We start from the raw sequence: 16,175 nt of genomic DNA, 5'->3' as shown, positions 1-16,175 counted from the left end.
GATCCAATTATTCTCCCCTCGTTCCGCCGGGTACACAATAATCAGTTTGTCCACGAGTTCTTTGTTTCCTGTGAACGCGTCATGTATGACTGCCGTCAAATGTGACGAAACCATCCTCAGTTTCTTGCTTCTTGTCTTTGATAAGGGAGGAAGCCTGACTTGTTCCAAACAATACGATGCAGTCACTGCTGCGAATTTCCCAAGAGAGATTCCGTTTCTGAGCTAAAATGCCTGCGATACTTCTCATGTTCGCTATATTTCTTAATCTGCCTTGTAAATAGTCTTTGAGTCTTTCGGCTACGTCGCAGCCGTATCCAGTGCATAGGAACATAACGTACTTCATTTTCGATTGAAGTTTGTACACGGCAGTATAGTACAAATGGCTTTTTTGAGCAGGGTTGTTCGCCGTTGGTTAGCACTCGTGAATTTAAATCATAGCGCTATAACTACAATATGTAATAAGTGCAAAGTGGCCGTTTTATACATCAAGAACAAAGTGGCTGCCGTAAAAGCGCTTTCACGTAACATCGACTTGAAACGAATACGCAAAGAATGTTGATTACGAAGCCTATAATCAAAGGGTTCACTGATGAAACTTGTTTATTGCCAATAATTATAGAACTTGTGAAAACTGATGAGGGCGTGACCTGCTGCTATACAAGTGTTGTAAATACTTCTTGGTGTTTAAAGTTTTGTAAAAACGGAGGGCAAGTCACTAATTGTAGTTGTACCCTTTTCTATGAAAATTATATTCTCCGTCTAAATAGCACCTATCATAAGGTAGTACATGTAATAGCTCTTGAGAACATTAATTCTTCGCTGCTTGCTCAAATTGGGTTTGAAGGCTGTTTGCCGATCTGTCAACCTGTTGAGGGTCATGAAAAATAGTTGATGCACGATGGCGCGGTGATCGAGGTTGTACCAAGCTTCAACCTTTAATTTCCATTACCACTAACACTTCATCTGTGGAACAGATTTTGAACTCCTCTTATTACCTTTAAACTGTCTGGTTCCTGGAGTAAGTGAAACATCCCTTAGGTTATGGACATTCTTAGTTTGATCATTCTAAACAGTGGAGAAAAAAAAATAGTTGAACAATCATTAATCACCCGATAGAGCTGCATGTGCCATCACTAGGTCCCTTCGTGTAAGAGCTTGAGGAGCGGTTACTTTGACGTTCCGGCCGAGGTTTCGCCAGTTTGCCAATCATGGTCACCAAAGTGGTCACCAAAACAATGACATTTGATGACCATACCGCTGACAACGAGCCAAAATGACCCCGGGCGACCCAGTCTGGTACCGGTGGTTTCACCATTTTCGTGAGGTTTCGCCCGGCTAAAGTACTTACAACTTGGTCAAAGCTGGCTGTGAATGATAATGAAATTATTATGAAAATTATGAGGAGATTTGAGGAGGAATTCATTGTTAAAGATATCAGTAACAAGGAAGACTCCCAGACAACAACAGACCGTCACCACGAAGATTTCTTGTCCAGTCAGTATGACAGAGAGTTCTGGATCAAGGTAATTTAGATGAATTAGGAAATGATTACTGATTAAATCTAATACTTGAAAAATACTATTAAGCTTAACCTACAAGCCCATCCTGATTTAACTTCCTTAAGTCTCTAGAAAAATATTTTCAGCTGAAACGCGTCAATTTAATTATCCTCGTGATAAACTTTGAATATAATTTTGCAGCATTACAGCATGTTTAGCTATTGTTAAAAATTTACGAGAATTGTAGAAGTTTACATTTATTTTACAATACCATTAGAAAAATTAGGGATGAAGAATTATATAGACGTTTATACCCTGTTACAGCGAAAATGTTTGGGAAGAACTGAACCCTAGAAACAAGTTAAAAAATTAGGCTGTAATGATAGTTTCTGCCTGAGTTTTAAAGCAAGCGCCGGTGTTATGTTTTCGTGGATAATTTTTGATGTGGTTTGTCTTCAAGATCACTAAAAGTGACCAAAATGTGATTAAAAAGGGTCGGGCTGTTGTTTTCTCTTGTTAATTATTAACATAAAAGTTTATTTCTTGAGCTGAAACGCTACAATACAAAGGAAGGCGCTCGGTAGCAGTAATTTGGCTTTGATTTTAATTTACCCCAATTTTGCTCTGGTTGAAGCTTCCATAAATTTCAAGATAAGTGTCGTTCTTCCCGCCGACCATTTTAAAGTCAAAAAGAATAGGGGCCACCAAGGCAGTTTCTTCCCTTGTTTAACCTTTTGTTTTGTGTTAGAGCTTGAAATCGATTTTTTTCCTTTTTGCTCCCAAAACATAGTTAAATCTTCGCAAGATCAACATCTGAGCATGCGAAAACTTTCGAACCTTGGGCAGTCAAAAAAACGCTGTGAAGCAACTTAGCATCACCTCCACAGGTTTGTCAGAAGCAGAGTAATGGAGTGTTGGAATAGAGCTATGGATGAAGTCCCGTTTTCTCGGTACAAATAAATGTATCATGAAGTTTGGCAGTTATTATATATCCAGAGTCTTTAGGATACTTTGTAATGCTCTCAGAAATCAGTTAAGTAGATTGTCATGCTATAAATTTGGCATGTACATATTTATAGTTAACTTTATGTCTGTTGTGCGTCTACTTCAGGTTAGTTATTTGATGATAATCAATTTCTGCCAAACCTTTTGATTTATACTAACTTCATGAGGGGGAAGGCAAGTCCTACTCCCAACTTATCTAATTGAATGCAATCATGATATTTAATTAATAGATACCATAAAGATATTAATTGACTATAACAGTTTTATAATACATGATGCTATGATAAATGTAATGGAATACTAATGTGTAACATCTAGACTCATAGAATGGAATGAACAAAGTGATATCTTACTGATTTCAAAGCAAGATTTGAAAACAGGTATGATGTCTTATTGCAGATAAATCGGTTCCTGGAAATTTTGTTAATGGGTGAACTGAACTTGGGCAACAGAATTATGAGACATTCAGAGATGTGAACGACAATGCTAAGAGGACATTATTACGCTATGCTGCAGAACTTGGATTTTTAAAAGTCGCCAAAACACTTGTGAAGAAGTGTCCATTATTGGTCTCTATGGAGACAAAACAACCTTGGACAACAAAACCCATGTTTCCTGTTGAAATGGCTTTATTGGCAGAGAAAGATGAGGTGGCAGCATATTTGATACGAGTGATGTGGTATGAAAGGTATACAGAGAAAATGGTACCAGCCAGACATGTCACCTTGAATAGGGCAACATGATTTGGAATAATGTCACAAGGACCTGAATTTGCAATTGTACTAGTCCTATAAAGTTCGATGATTGTTCAATCTAAGATGGTTGTATATTGAGCAAAATAATGTGTGTGTGTGTGTTTACTAGTGTATGTACTAGTGTATGTTATGTCTAAATTCAATGAATCTTCAACAATTACATGCAGTCATTGTTGTTTGAAACCTAACCGAACATTTTTGTGGCAAACCTCAGATTATAATGCAGAAAATGGTTACAATGTACGAGACAATCTCTTTGCATTTCAATCCCAGAGTCCAAAGCTTATTTTCTTGGAGACCAGATGATATGATAAAACCTCAACCATCTTTCTTCAGTTTTAAGTTTGTCATTGAAAATCCTAAAATGAAGGTGGGAAATTTATAATTTTTGTTTTAACATGTAATATCATTTTAATAGGAAAGTTTAACTTAAGCACTCTGTCTATAAGGTAGTGTTATATCTGTGGTAGTACTTAAGATTAGTCTATAAATTTTACTGCTATATACAAATAAGTAATTTCCAAAATTACCTAGTACCCTAATGAACCTGCATGGACAGGTATGTAGGCATTTTGTGCAGGGCGGGTTGCTAAATAATTATGTGGGAGACCTAGTTGTATGATAAGAAATTGTCCTTTTGAGACTACAACAAATTTCTGAGGCTTTCAGTTAGACAGGTGATAAAGAAGGGGGAGAACAACTTATTAAGGAGCAGCTCTTATTGGAGATTTATTGAGAGAAATCCAATATAGAGAGGGGGCTAATAGTCAATATCACTTTGGTGGAATTGATTGTTCTTTATACATCCTAATGTGATGTGTGGTAGGCAGAAAAAAACAACTATATATACATCCCTACAGACCTGTTTCATGTTTGCCCACTGATGAGTGGGCAACCACGAAACAGGTCTGTGTAGGGATGTATATGTAGTTGTCTTTTTTCCGCCTACCGCACATTATACCTGCTCTACTATTTGTATCGAGCACTGTTTCACGGACACCAAGTTTAATCCCTCTACATCCTAATGTATAAATTTTATTATTATATCTCGTGTGTTATACATGTATATCTTTTTGTGCAGAAAACAACTTTGGCTCTGCTAGACCAAATGGTAAATCCTCACTGGCCGCATCTTCCAAAACGCAAAGACAGTTACAAAAATGAACATGAGAAAGAAGGAATTGAAGGAGCTTGGAGGACAATCACAGATGATCCCATAGATTATCACTTTTATTATCATATCTTGGATGGCGACGAGGGCGGACGCCCTCCCAAGCTCAATACAACTCCTGGTAGAGAAAAGCAGACAGACAACAACCATTTTACCTGGAGAGACAGGTCTTGTTTACATGTGATTGCAAAGAGCAAAAACAAGGTAAGGTTACAAGCCTGCAAATCTATTGGCTTACCTTTTCTTAGCTTTAGGGTATGGGAAATGGGAAAGAGTTAACAGCAATATTAAATTTTCATTTTGATCAGTAGTGTATTGAAACTACTTCTCATGAAAAATGTGAGCATGGGATGAACCAAAACTAAAATATCATATCAAAAGTTTTCTTTGAGCTGTACTTGTATCACATTCACCTTTTTTTTTCTAAAACAAAACATGCTTGGTTTTCATTTATAGGAGGCCTTACAACATCCTGTGGTTAGAATGTTGGTGAAAACAAAATGGAAAAATTATGGACGCTTTTTTCTGAGGTACACTCTGTGCATGTTTATGCATAGGAAATCACAGGGGTGAACACTCAGTGACATTAGGCATTGAGTTAAATAAAGAGGGGAAAGTGGGTGCATGAGATGCATCTGGTAAATCAGACAAGTTATCACAACAATGAACCAAGTTAACAGAAGAATCTTAGTATCTTATCCTCGAAGAAGTTGTCTCCACTGTGGACTTTTAGGGAAATGGGAAATCAATGATGTTCCCAGCTCTTATCTCTACCAAGAAGAAACTGATAGTTTTTTGATAAAGCTAGATGTCAGGATATGTAGTGCTATCCTCCATGAAAAATAATTGGAGTAAAAATCAAGTAACTGACCACTTTCATAAATGGCTGTTGGATTGATATTCTTTTGTTTAAATTTAAATTAGCCTTTGTGGCCTTGTTCTCCAGTTCAAAATTCGAAAGAATGCATTATCTCAAGCGAAGCTAGTGAGGCTAATTTGAATTTAAACAAAAGAGTATCAATCCGGCAGCCATTTATGAAAGTGGTGTATGACATAAAAAATTACAAATACAATTTGAAGTTTACTCCTACACCTTCTTTCCACGTTTTTTCCATAGCTTTCAAGCAGCATTTTATGTGACCTTCTTGCTGTGTTTGTCACATTCTCTGCTGCATGCTTCCACAACAGTGGACCCCACCCAGTATGGGGGTGAAGCAGATTCACTGCATGGGTTTTGTGAGATTTTCACCCTTATGATGGTGGTCTTTTACACATGTGAAGAAATTAATCAAATGAAAATGTAAGTATGCAATTCTAGTGAGTGTGAAATCAGACTAAGACACCATATTGTTTTATCAAATATCGACAGGACATTTTACTCCATGCAAAAGTTCATATAGATTAGGAAGGAAGACCTCAGAGTAGTTTAGAGGTGGAGTTAATTAGCACACAATCAATTCTGAGCATAAGCCTTTTGTCCTTTTGTCAAAGTAAGTGGAAGAATTGTAGGTGGTGTGTGGTTCGATTATAGAAAATTGGTGGGACCTTGGTGAAGGTAAAAAACACAGGGATTAATCAGTTGAATGAAAACCTTTATTTTGTCTGACTTCCTTTAGAGAGGGGAACTCGTACTTCACAGAATGGATGACCCTGTTTGACTGGTTAGGCCTGCTGCTGATCCTGTGTATTATACCCTTACGGTACACACAAAGTAAAGCTCAGTGGCTGGTGGCATCTTTAGCTTTCCTGTTCAACTTCCTGAGGATCTTTAAGTTTTCGTGCCTGACAAGGTAAACTGAAAGGTTTCTTTGGAACGTTTCCAGATTAGAATAAGGAATGTTAATATTGGGAATCATTTCTGTAAATTTTACTCACGTAATTGGTTTTGATTTTAGTTTTTGGTGATCGAGCCTCAAAGGTTAAATTTACAAAGAAGTGCAGCAGCATGACCAATTCTACCATTTTGGAAACATGATGATGGCTCTCAGAAGTTTTTTTCAAAAAATTTCTTAGTGAACGAAAAAATTGTCGAGAGAAGAAAGTGCGATAATCATCATTAATTTATTGTTATTCTTCATCAGCAGTTCAAGAACAGGTAGAATGTAATGTTGAAACATTTTAAGCTCATGGAAAGCTTGGTGTAAACGGCCTCTTGGTTGCCATGGAGATGCAGGACCTCGCGTCTATTCCCCCTTAAAAGTTCTTGGAAGACTTTCGAAAATTATTGTTATTTGCGAAGGCTTTTGAAGGATTTTGATATTTCAGTGCCTCGTAAATCTGTTTCTTTGATCTAACAAAGCCATTGATCTTTTCTAGGACAACAGGATTATACACACATACCCTGGCTAAGATCATTTTACATGACGTCACGAGATCCATGGCAGTTTTTGTTGTGATCTTTTTCTCTTTCTGTGGTGCTTTGTCTTTATCACTCTGTTACTCCACTGAAAACCAACAGTTTAGGTGTGTCCTATACTTTCTTTGTGAATTATGTTTATTTAACACTACTGTTGAGTCATTTGATTGTTTAACCTTCGTAGTGCGTTCTTTCGGTTGAATCAAATGTATATGGTAACACTGCAAAAGTGTTACTGCTAAAGGAAGCTATTTTCCCTTTGTCCTTTCCCATAACTCCCTAAGTGCCTCAATCCACTCAAGCAAGTGGTATAATTACAATGAAAGCTACAATAGTAGTCTCACCTGATATCTTTTTCCATGCTTTCTTCTGAGAGATTCTCTTCCTCTTCATCATCATCAGTACCTTCAGCTTCTGTGGAACCTCCTGCCTGTGACTTCCAGTCCCCATCCTCATTCTCTGTTGCCATATCTGTATCACTCCCAGTGCTTGACCAGATAAAGAAATCTTTGGACCCACTTTCCTCCTGCATATCAATTTCCCCTTCAGACGCTGTTTCAATTACTTTCTATAATAACAAACAAACAAGAAGGAATAAATGATCCAGTACTAGTAAGAGTGAGTAGCACTAGGAACACTTGAATCAAGTTCAATATGGATATTCTTTTGCCATTATACAAAGCTACAAGAAAGCATAAATAGGTTTTGTTTAGCACTCACACTTTTGAGCTCTCTTATCTCCTTTTTCTGTTCCTTTACTATTCTCCTTAGACGCATAGTTTGCTTCTTCTGATTTTTTAATTTGGATTTATATACACAATCTACACAAGAGCTGCCTTGCAATGGTGTTATGTTGGGGGATGGAGTTGTGAAAGAAACAGGTGTTGTATTGACTGGCGTAGCACAGGTATTGTTGGTGGAGGTCAAGGCAACTGGAGAAGTGAAAGGAGTGATAACAGATACAGGAGCAATTGAGGCATTGGTGCTGGCGGAACTTTCATCAATTGGGCTCATGCACACATCTGTAGCGATGTTGAACGGATTCTCTTCATTTCTGTCATCATCATGATCATCTACAGGGTGACTCATTGATTCTTCCCTGGCCTCATCAACCTTCTTTTTCTTCGCCTCCAACTCATGAAACTCTGCAAAGGCATCACGCCTTAGCTGCAGCAAAAACATAAAATATCCTGGTTGATAAAATATATCGAGCACAAGACACCCTTGCTTTTGCTAAGATTATATATAGGATTCGAAACGATCACGAAGCTTGTATAAATCAATACTCAAAACTCCAGTGAACATGATGATGATTCTCTAAGGTATAGGTTTTAGCAGTTCAGTTTGCTTTCAGCACGGCAAAACCGCAATTAGATACGGACATTTTACACAATGCTTTCAAAAATTTTATAAACTCACCACAGAATAGGTTATTTACATCACAAAAGCTTACACATGTTAATGTTAATGATCGGAGATCACGAGAAAACGCTTACCTGTCGCCTTTTGCGATCTGTCAGAACTTCAGGACCTTCTGGTAGAACTGCATGTCTTGTTGGAACAGAGCCCTTGATAAGAACTTTGTTCCGTTTTACTTGCGTCATACCGTCCAGCGAAAATGCCAAGCTGCCCTCGTAACAACTTTGCTCAAAGTGAGCCGAACACAACGAGGCATGTTTGGCAACAGGTTCGCCGAAATCAACTCGGTGCCGCTGCACGAATTTCACCCATTGGGCTCTCACTGTTGGATTTACAGGAAACTGGTGCATCGAAATACCCGGTGTGTAGCTGGTATTCGTACAGCTTCTATTGTTGGGCGCCCCAGCCACACAATAACGTCCACCTTTCCGTACTGGCCTCTTCTTTTCCGCCATAGACCACTTTCATAAATGGCTGCCGGATTAATATTAAATTTGCCCGAGTGGCCTCGCTTGAGATAATGTATTCTTTTGAATTTTGTACCGGAGAACGAGGCCACCCTGGCAAATTTATATGTAAACAAAAGAATTTTAATCCGGCAGCCATTTATGAAAGTGGTCTAATGAGAGTCAAACAACCTGACGTCACAGGTTAAGTTCACGTGACCTTTTGGCCGCGCGTTCGAGGGGACAAATTTTAAGCCAACTTAGCGCGTAGTTTAACGAAAACTATGTGTTTATAATTATTTTCAACGATTTTTAACTCTCGAACCGTTTGTTATATATATCGAACTAGCAGAAAAGAAAAAAAAATTTCATGTCATATACACTTTAACGAAATGTCTTAAATTTTAATTCAACCTCAGTCACGTTGAATCTAGCCCTAATAAACCGTTCACTTTTTTGTAGCTTTTACACGCCCGGCTGTCGAGCGCAGACTTCGGGTTTTGTGGCAGTACGGTTTATGTGTTGCAGTTTAGCCTAGCCTAAAGATATTCTTCTCTTAACATTAGTGACCTCGGAGATGTGTTATTGAGAGGCTTTCGCGCACTGTTTGAACAGCGACCAATAGCTGCCGACTACTCAAATCTCAAGTAAGTTGAAATTTCTCTAACAAGTCGAAAATGTTTCCTCTCCTCTGATTTGTTTGGATTTCATTGCCGTCGGAAGACTTTATTGCACTAAACGTAAAAGTGAATTTAACGACATGAGTACCTATCATTTTTTTTTTCTTTTGGCAGCTGGCTCTCTATTTTGTTGATGATGACCCACATGGGGACTGTGATTGTGATTCTCTTCAACATTCTCATTGCGCAGATGAGTACAACCTACACACAGGCTAAGAAAGTCGCTCATTTAGAATATGATGTAGATCGTATTTTACAGCTAACTCGCATGGAAAGGTTTCCTTTGCTGGTAAGTAAGCATAACACTGTTAGTGCGCGCCAGCGTTCGTGGTTAACGCTAAACGGCAGCATGGGTTAGTGTTACATGTAAGTGTGACCGTCAGGGAAAAACAAACTGGCAGGGAAAGTAGGAGCTCATGAATACTTGCATTCCTCTGCAACTGAGGAATGAGCCAAATGGTTGATTTAGTTTTATATTTTTCTTTTATATGCAGAATTTGCGTGTAAAGTATTACAAAGAGGGTGACTGGATCAGCGAAATGAAACTCGCGCAAGGTATGTGTGAAGTATTTGAATAGGACTGCCTCCCGGCCACTTGTATTTAAATATGTAGCAACCTGAAATTAAAGCTCAAGGTTTTTTATTGTAATCTTGTTTCTTATTTTCTAACCCTCTGGAGCTGAGGTAGGCCATCCACTCAGTTTGATACACAATTGAAAAAGGAAACATCATAATTTTGCATTCTTATGCCTTAACAGCTGGTAAGGTTCTTTATGTTCTTAGACTTGATCTTAGCTTTGTCTCTAGAGCTTCTTGAATTCAGTGAAGAACGCAATCCGTGGGAGTCGGTGGAAGAGAAACTCAATGCGATCCGGTAACAATTACTCCTTTATAAATTCCCTCTCTTTCCTACCATCAGCCTGTCTCATATAAACAACAGATAGGCTTTCGAAAAGACCTACTTACCTGCGCTCACCCTCATCTGTTTCAGCAGTTTCACTCGAACTCTTCTGTTGTAATTTTTGTTCAGGAATATGATGAGGAAGATGGTGAAACAGATGAGGCCTGGAAGCGGATGAAGGAAGCTCTACGTACCCACGTGACTACGATGGGAATATGTCCCCAGTCTCCATTTTTGTGCGCCGGTTTCTTTAGTCATTTAACTCAGTCGTAATTTTCATACGACCACGTTGACGCCATAGTATGGGTTGAAGGCTCTGAGATTTTTTTCTTTTGTTTTTTGAATTGTTTTCGCAAGGAAACCAAAAGTAGGGTCACTGAAAACGAAGTGAGAGGACATAGAAGTGGCCAGTCAGATCTAATAGCAAAACGCAATATCAAATGCGTTTAACTCGATTGGTTGTAGTTAAAGGGTAATTATATAAGAAAAGCAGACATCACTGAGCTTTCGTGAAACCGTTAGAAAAAGCTTTATTTTGTAGCCGAGACTCTTAGACAGGGAAGTGTGAGTAACATTATATGTTTGCGAAAAATGAAGGTCATCTTTGAATAATTTAGTTTATAGAAAGTATTAGTTTTTGCCTTGTTCTGATTTATTTAACCAAAATACTTCTCCCAAAGAAATATTAGCGAGATGTGAGGGTTAATTACGAGATATTTAGTTTGCAAAGAGTTCTTTTATCCATTATTTTAACACGGATACTTTTATTCAAGAGTGCAGTATACATGGAACTGAAATAAAATTAACCGAGACGATACCAGGTTGAACTTCTACGGTAAAGACCACTCTGGATTTCATTACTCGGGCTTTTTATTTATTTAATCACTTTCACCAGAGTGTGGTGAGGGTCGCACAACAGAGCGAGGCTCCAAATTAAGTGCGCCCAATATCCCACCCATCCCACCCATCCCACCCCAGGGGAGAACATCCATCACACAGTAATCTCGTGTGTGGAAAATTAACGAAGGCAGCGTGGTCGAGTGGTCAGCGTGTCCGACTTGCGATCCGCCGCTCCCGGTTTCAAGTCCCACCCTGGCCACTACCTGGATTTGTTTCTCAGTAGCCCCGAGTTTCAAATCCTCGGCCATGCTTGTAATATAGCCAACTGGTTTGCCTTCGGTCAGTTGGGATTCTTAATAATGTTATTTTCAATTTCAATTATTTGTTTCGGTTGGTTGGTGGAAAACCTGTAAACTAGCTTCTAGCTAAGTGTTTCTCCCCGTTAAAAACTGTTTTATTATTATTTTTATTTTTTTATTAACGTCTCCTACCCTAACCCTGCAGGAGACGGGACCTCCATTTATTCGTCCCTATCCGAGAAGACTAGAACATCTAACCATTTCTTGATGTTATAGAAAGGTAGCAAATTCTTCTCAATTATTTTAAGACCCTGAGTGTTGGTCCGGCCGGGGCTCGAACCCTCGACCTACCGCACAACAGTCCAGCGCTCTATCCATTGAGCTAACCGGGAGGTCATGGTCCCAGGGGTTCCTTGCGTAAACCGCGGAAACTGGGGGTGAGAGTGCGACAACTTGCGTTGTCATGTGCTCGCTCTTCGTAAACAGCATAATTTACAGAATGCTGTGTTTTGTTAAGACCGCTTTACAAAGATTCCTGTCTTGTACGCTCATCTCACATACAAACGCACACGTCGTTCGTGGTAAGGCCACACCAAATGATCTCGAGCGTTTACGGAATGGGCCGGTCCACAAATTCTAGAGCTTGAGAGCTAGCTAAATGTACAATGTTCTTTACAAGTTCTCACGAGGTAACGAATGAGCTATATGTAAGTTCAAACTACGAAAATGTTGGCATAACTGTGACAGCCGATTCAACAACAAACTATGATGCTTAGACGAACACCTAACTTGCTGAAAAAATCAAGAATGTTCGTGAACACAACTTCGAAGGTGGCGCTAACAACAGCGAATTGGATAATACTGACAGAAGCAATTTGAATAACAATGTTAAACATCTAAGCTTAGCTCTTTCCTTATATATCCTGTTTCTGTTGTTGGTTTTTATTGGGTTCAATACTTGTAAAGTACGATTTGGTATTTCGTACATTATCACTATTATTTTACAAGCGATCGTGAATGTTGGTTTGCTCTTCTCATGGAGTTGTATGTACTTAGAAGAAGACATGGTGAATACTCTTGATGACTGTGATCTACTTGAAAAAGTTGTCAGTATGACTAATGTACATGAACATAATGATGTTACAGTGTCAATAAAAAATACAACAATTGAGATCTCGTCATGCGAAGTATGTATAGTATAATTGTACTCGTGTTTTGTGTGAATGCCATGGCTATAAACGTGATCGTGAACCAAGCAGAGTACCAGTGAAGATGTTAAAACGTTCCTCTCAGAAAAGTAGAAAACAGCAGAGTTATGTACGGAGCCGTTTAAGTAAAAACGTACCAACGTTATCGAAAGTCCATGATCTTATTAAAAATAATGCAACACGAAAGAAAAGTACACGTAAAACAAGAGTCAGGTCTGTACAAAAAAGGAGAAGGAAACCAATTTTAGAACAAGAAACGTAAACTCTTCAAGGAGAAATGTCTACAATTTAAGTAGAGATAAACATAGAAAGAAATCTCTCAAATAGTGGCACTAGAGGGAGCGATATCGAAAATTACCCACCCTGGTCCCGGATGTCGTTTCGTATAAATTTTACGCATGGTGAATGCTCAAGTAAAACGCTCGATACGAAGCTCCTCGAGCGCCCAGTTTCGAATTAAAAATATATCAGTTACATTTTGTAAATTTTCTACCTCTTACCGACTTCAGAAAGCTGAAAGAAAAAGCTCTAGAAAGTCAAGTGAAAGGTCCTGAGGTGTATAACTTGAATGTGTGACTTATACAGACATCCTTTGAAATACATAAGTATTGAAAAAGCCTTAGGTGTCTTCAACGTTGAATTTTTTAGTTCAGGTTAGGATTGATTATGAAAACAAATGGATACAAACAAGAACACGAACCAACAACGTCGATAGCAGGTCAAGCTTATGCAAAACGGACATCATCTTGAAACTAAAATTGGAATATAGATTATAATTGAGACAAAAATATATCTCGTTACATGCAGTTACAAATAATCATGAGGAACAACAAAACAAATGTTTATTAAGTAACAAATTTGTTTATTTATTTAATTTTTTTCATTTATGTAATAATTTTCCAAAGGCGGGTAAATTTACAATAGGACAAGGTTGTCCCCTACTAGGTAAATTACCTTCCCCTATACCCTACAAACAGACAAAATTGAATCCCAATCCACTTAAAAGCCCCCATGCTAAAAAAAAAAAAAACAAAAACAGCTGGTTAAACATAAATAAACATTCATTTGGTTAACATGTACAAGAATTAAGAGCATTGAAACGACTACATTTTACACAAATTAATTTAAAGGAATGGATGTCGTCTTGATCGACAACTTTGCTAAGTCTTAGGTAAAAGAAAGATTTTAGTTTTTTGACGAAAGACGGTAGTTCCTTTTCTGCTCTTTTGTTATCTGGTAAGGCGTTCCATATGTTACAGATTCTGACAAAAAAGGAATCTCTATAGAGTGAGGTTTTAGCTTTCATATTTTTGAGAAAAAGACCAGAGACGCCACGGCGCGAGCACCCACTACAAAACTCGAGGAGGTCGTTTCTTTTCGGATCAATTAAACCTCGTTTGCATTTAAAGAAAAAGACAGTGTCTAGATATTCCAGACAATAGTTCAGGGGAAGTAAGTTCAGTTCTAATAGACTTTCCTTGCAAAAGAGGCCAGGATCTTTGCTTACGAATCGTGTGGCTCTGCGCTGGATGTTTTAAATCTCGACGCTATTAGTGTGGGAGATTGGGGAGCCCACATTTAAGAAGCATAGTAGATATGTGATCTTACCAGTGATAGCTATAGACATAGGGTCTTCACAAGGTCCCTTTTGAGCTCTCTTCCACACCTACATTTAATAAAACCTATCATGCACTTGGCTTTTGCAATCGGATGAAAGTAAATTTTAGGTGATCTAGGATGGGAAGGGGCTCTCAAGACTAAATATATCCGTTGCAATTACACGTAACCTGAAGGAAAAAAGACAAAACAAGTGAAGATTGATGGCCACAACAAATCTAACCGAAGGTGAAGCACAGACAAAAACATTTGTAGATCTTCGATGCTCCCCATTACTGGTATATTATTATAAGAATTTGGAAAGAAAAAACATCTTGCCTCACTTATTATCAAAGATATAAATGTAAGGGTACATATATAAATATTGTGCCGCATAGCACTAAGAACACAAATGATGGAACAGAGAATTAACTAAAGTGTCTAAGAATTAATTAAAGTGCTAAGTGAAACCCATGAAAAACCCACTGAGTGATAGCCCTAGTAAAGGGTATACGGGAACCCTTAGCACTTTAATTTACGCTTTAGAGTTAATTCTCTGTTCCATCATTTATTATCGAGGATAATTTGCGGGAAAACTTTCCTGCGGGATTTTTCTATCCTTCATGATGCTGTAACGTTAAACTTTTTTATCTATAGACGGAACTTTTACAATATATCGACGGAATGACATGACAGAATTACGTGTTACAGAGAAATTTGCAAAGAGTCTTGCATTTAATGCAACTCCTGGGAAGAAATTGGCATCTCTTGTGACAGAAGAAGTATTGCGAATTCGCATTTTAAATGAGTGCACTAACTGAGGAACTTTTTAAGTAACTGAAATTTAGAAAGCGAAGTTTGCGTGATCGTGGGCTGGCAGGTGCTGTCAGACGAAAACATCTCTCGTCGCTAACAGTAACAAAAAACCTTTAGAAAAGAAACAAGCAAATGAGTGTTTAAGTAACGAAATGTCTGAGAATATTTTGTGGCATAGATACTGTAGTAATCGTGTACGGCCGAAAGGAATTAGAGGAATTAAAAAAGCACATGGTCGAGTGTCGAGTTGTATCTGTTTTGTGTGCATGTAATTTGGTTGAATCCGAATGTTTCACTGACCGTGGAACACTACAGATACTGTCTCTCGCTTTCAAGAGGTGTAATTGTCCTAGATTAAGTTCAGTTAAAATTTCCTTTTTCGTTGTTTTGTCTTTTGATTTTCAATCGCTTCCTTGAAGCCGATTTGCTCAAGCCGGAAAAAAAATTAAGTAAAATAAAAGCAAAGGAGCAAATATTTCAAATATACATGCATTATTATTATTATTATTATTATTATTATTATTATTATTATTATTATTATTATTATTATTATTATTTTGAGGCATACGGGCTTCATTCTTTATGATAAATCTGTTTCCCAATATATACATCCTTTAAGGAGGCTCGAAAGAGTTTTCAACAATTAAGAGCAAGCGCCAATCAGTAAAAGATATCAGGACTGTCAAACTTATCATCAGGATAATAACTCGACATATGCATAACACTATGTTAGGGCAATCTTTTAAGGGGGTTCGTCAAGCATTATCTGTTGCCATGGCAACAGTACAGTAGTGCTAAAAGACCCTCTAAAACTCAGTTTTTGAAAGATATCTCAAAAACCAAGTCGGTGACCTAATTTTTTTTTTTAAATTTCTTAAACGTCATCACATTCTCTACCTGTGTACGTGATATAAAAAAAAAACTACCTAGTAGAACTTGAATTATTTAGGAAAATGCTGTTTTAAAATGTAAAAAAATTTCCACTATATAAATTTTTTTCAAATTTTCTTTAGAAATGCGTAATGATGTAAATAATTTGTATACAAAAAATCAGGGTAGGTCACCGAACTAATTTTCGAGATATTAGTTCATCAACTTAGCATGGTTTATTTCCGGTTTTCGCAATTCTAGCTTACACTTTTATATCCGGTCACGCGTTTTTAACTATACCGCTGACTCACAGG

The 16,175-nt window shown here is 37.8% G+C and overlaps 2 protein-coding genes and 1 long non-coding RNA gene across 3 annotated transcripts; 2 read left to right on the top strand and 1 right to left on the bottom strand.

Moving 5' to 3' along the window:
* The first annotated feature begins 32 nt into the window (after positions 1–32).
* LOC148721075 (uncharacterized) lies at positions 33–3,075 on the top strand. The gene is made up of 2 exons (XR_015993050.1): positions 33–1,523; positions 2,904–3,075. It is a non-coding gene; the product is annotated as an uncharacterized LOC148721075 (long non-coding RNA).
* Positions 3,068–11,049, top strand: LOC148721073 (uncharacterized). Its single transcript, XM_088738020.1, has 12 exons — positions 3,068–3,192; positions 3,533–3,629; positions 4,341–4,634; positions 4,887–4,960; positions 5,548–5,730; positions 6,047–6,220; positions 6,747–6,893; positions 9,218–9,298; positions 9,446–9,620; positions 9,826–9,886; positions 10,139–10,205; positions 10,362–11,049. The coding sequence occupies exons 1-12, from the start codon at positions 3,080–3,082 to the stop codon at positions 10,408–10,410; spliced, it is 1,515 nt and encodes a 504-aa protein (XP_088594146.1). The 5' UTR covers positions 3,068–3,079; the 3' UTR covers positions 10,411–11,049.
* Positions 7,077–9,025, bottom strand: LOC148721074 (uncharacterized). Its single transcript, XM_088738012.1, has 3 exons — positions 8,283–9,025; positions 7,507–7,953; positions 7,077–7,354 (listed from the first exon to the last, which is right to left on the bottom strand). The coding sequence occupies exons 1-3, from the start codon at positions 8,658–8,660 to the stop codon at positions 7,127–7,129; spliced, it is 1,053 nt and encodes a 350-aa protein (XP_088594138.1). The 5' UTR covers positions 8,661–9,025; the 3' UTR covers positions 7,077–7,126.
* Positions 11,050–16,175: the final 5,126 nt, after the last annotated feature.

The sequence above is a fragment of the Stylophora pistillata genome, chromosome 11, assembly GCF_964205215.1.
Source record: "Stylophora pistillata chromosome 11, jaStyPist1.2, whole genome shotgun sequence".
NCBI classification, from domain to species: domain Eukaryota; kingdom Metazoa; phylum Cnidaria; class Anthozoa; order Scleractinia; family Pocilloporidae; genus Stylophora; species Stylophora pistillata.
This window is presented reverse-complemented; position numbering and strand designations above follow the sequence as displayed.

What these genes read in the sequence shown, in the direction of transcription:
- LOC148721073 (XM_088738020.1), top strand. Translation starts at nt 3,080, where the DNA reads ATGGAGACAAAACAACCTTGGACAACAAAACCCATGTTTCCTGTTGAA. An exon ending in GAAATTAATCAAATGAAAAT is followed by an intron (nt 5,731 to 6,046) that starts GTAAGTATGCAA and finishes GACTTCCTTTAG; the next exon opens with AGAGGGGAACTCGTACTTCA. An exon ending in CGAAATGAAACTCGCGCAAG is followed by an intron (nt 9,887 to 10,138) that starts GTATGTGTGAAG and finishes CTTTGTCTCTAG; the next exon opens with AGCTTCTTGAATTCAGTGAA.
- LOC148721074 (XM_088738012.1), bottom strand. Translation starts at nt 8,660, where the DNA reads ATGGCGGAAAAGAAGAGGCCAGTACGGAAAGGTGGACGTTATTGTGTG. An exon ending in CAGATCGCAAAAGGCGACAG is followed by an intron (nt 7,954 to 8,282) that starts GTAAGCGTTTTC and finishes TTTTTGCTGCAG; the next exon opens with CTAAGGCGTGATGCCTTTGC. An exon ending in AGATAAGAGAGCTCAAAAGT is followed by an intron (nt 7,355 to 7,506) that starts GTGAGTGCTAAA and finishes TTGTTATTATAG; the next exon opens with AAAGTAATTGAAACAGCGTC.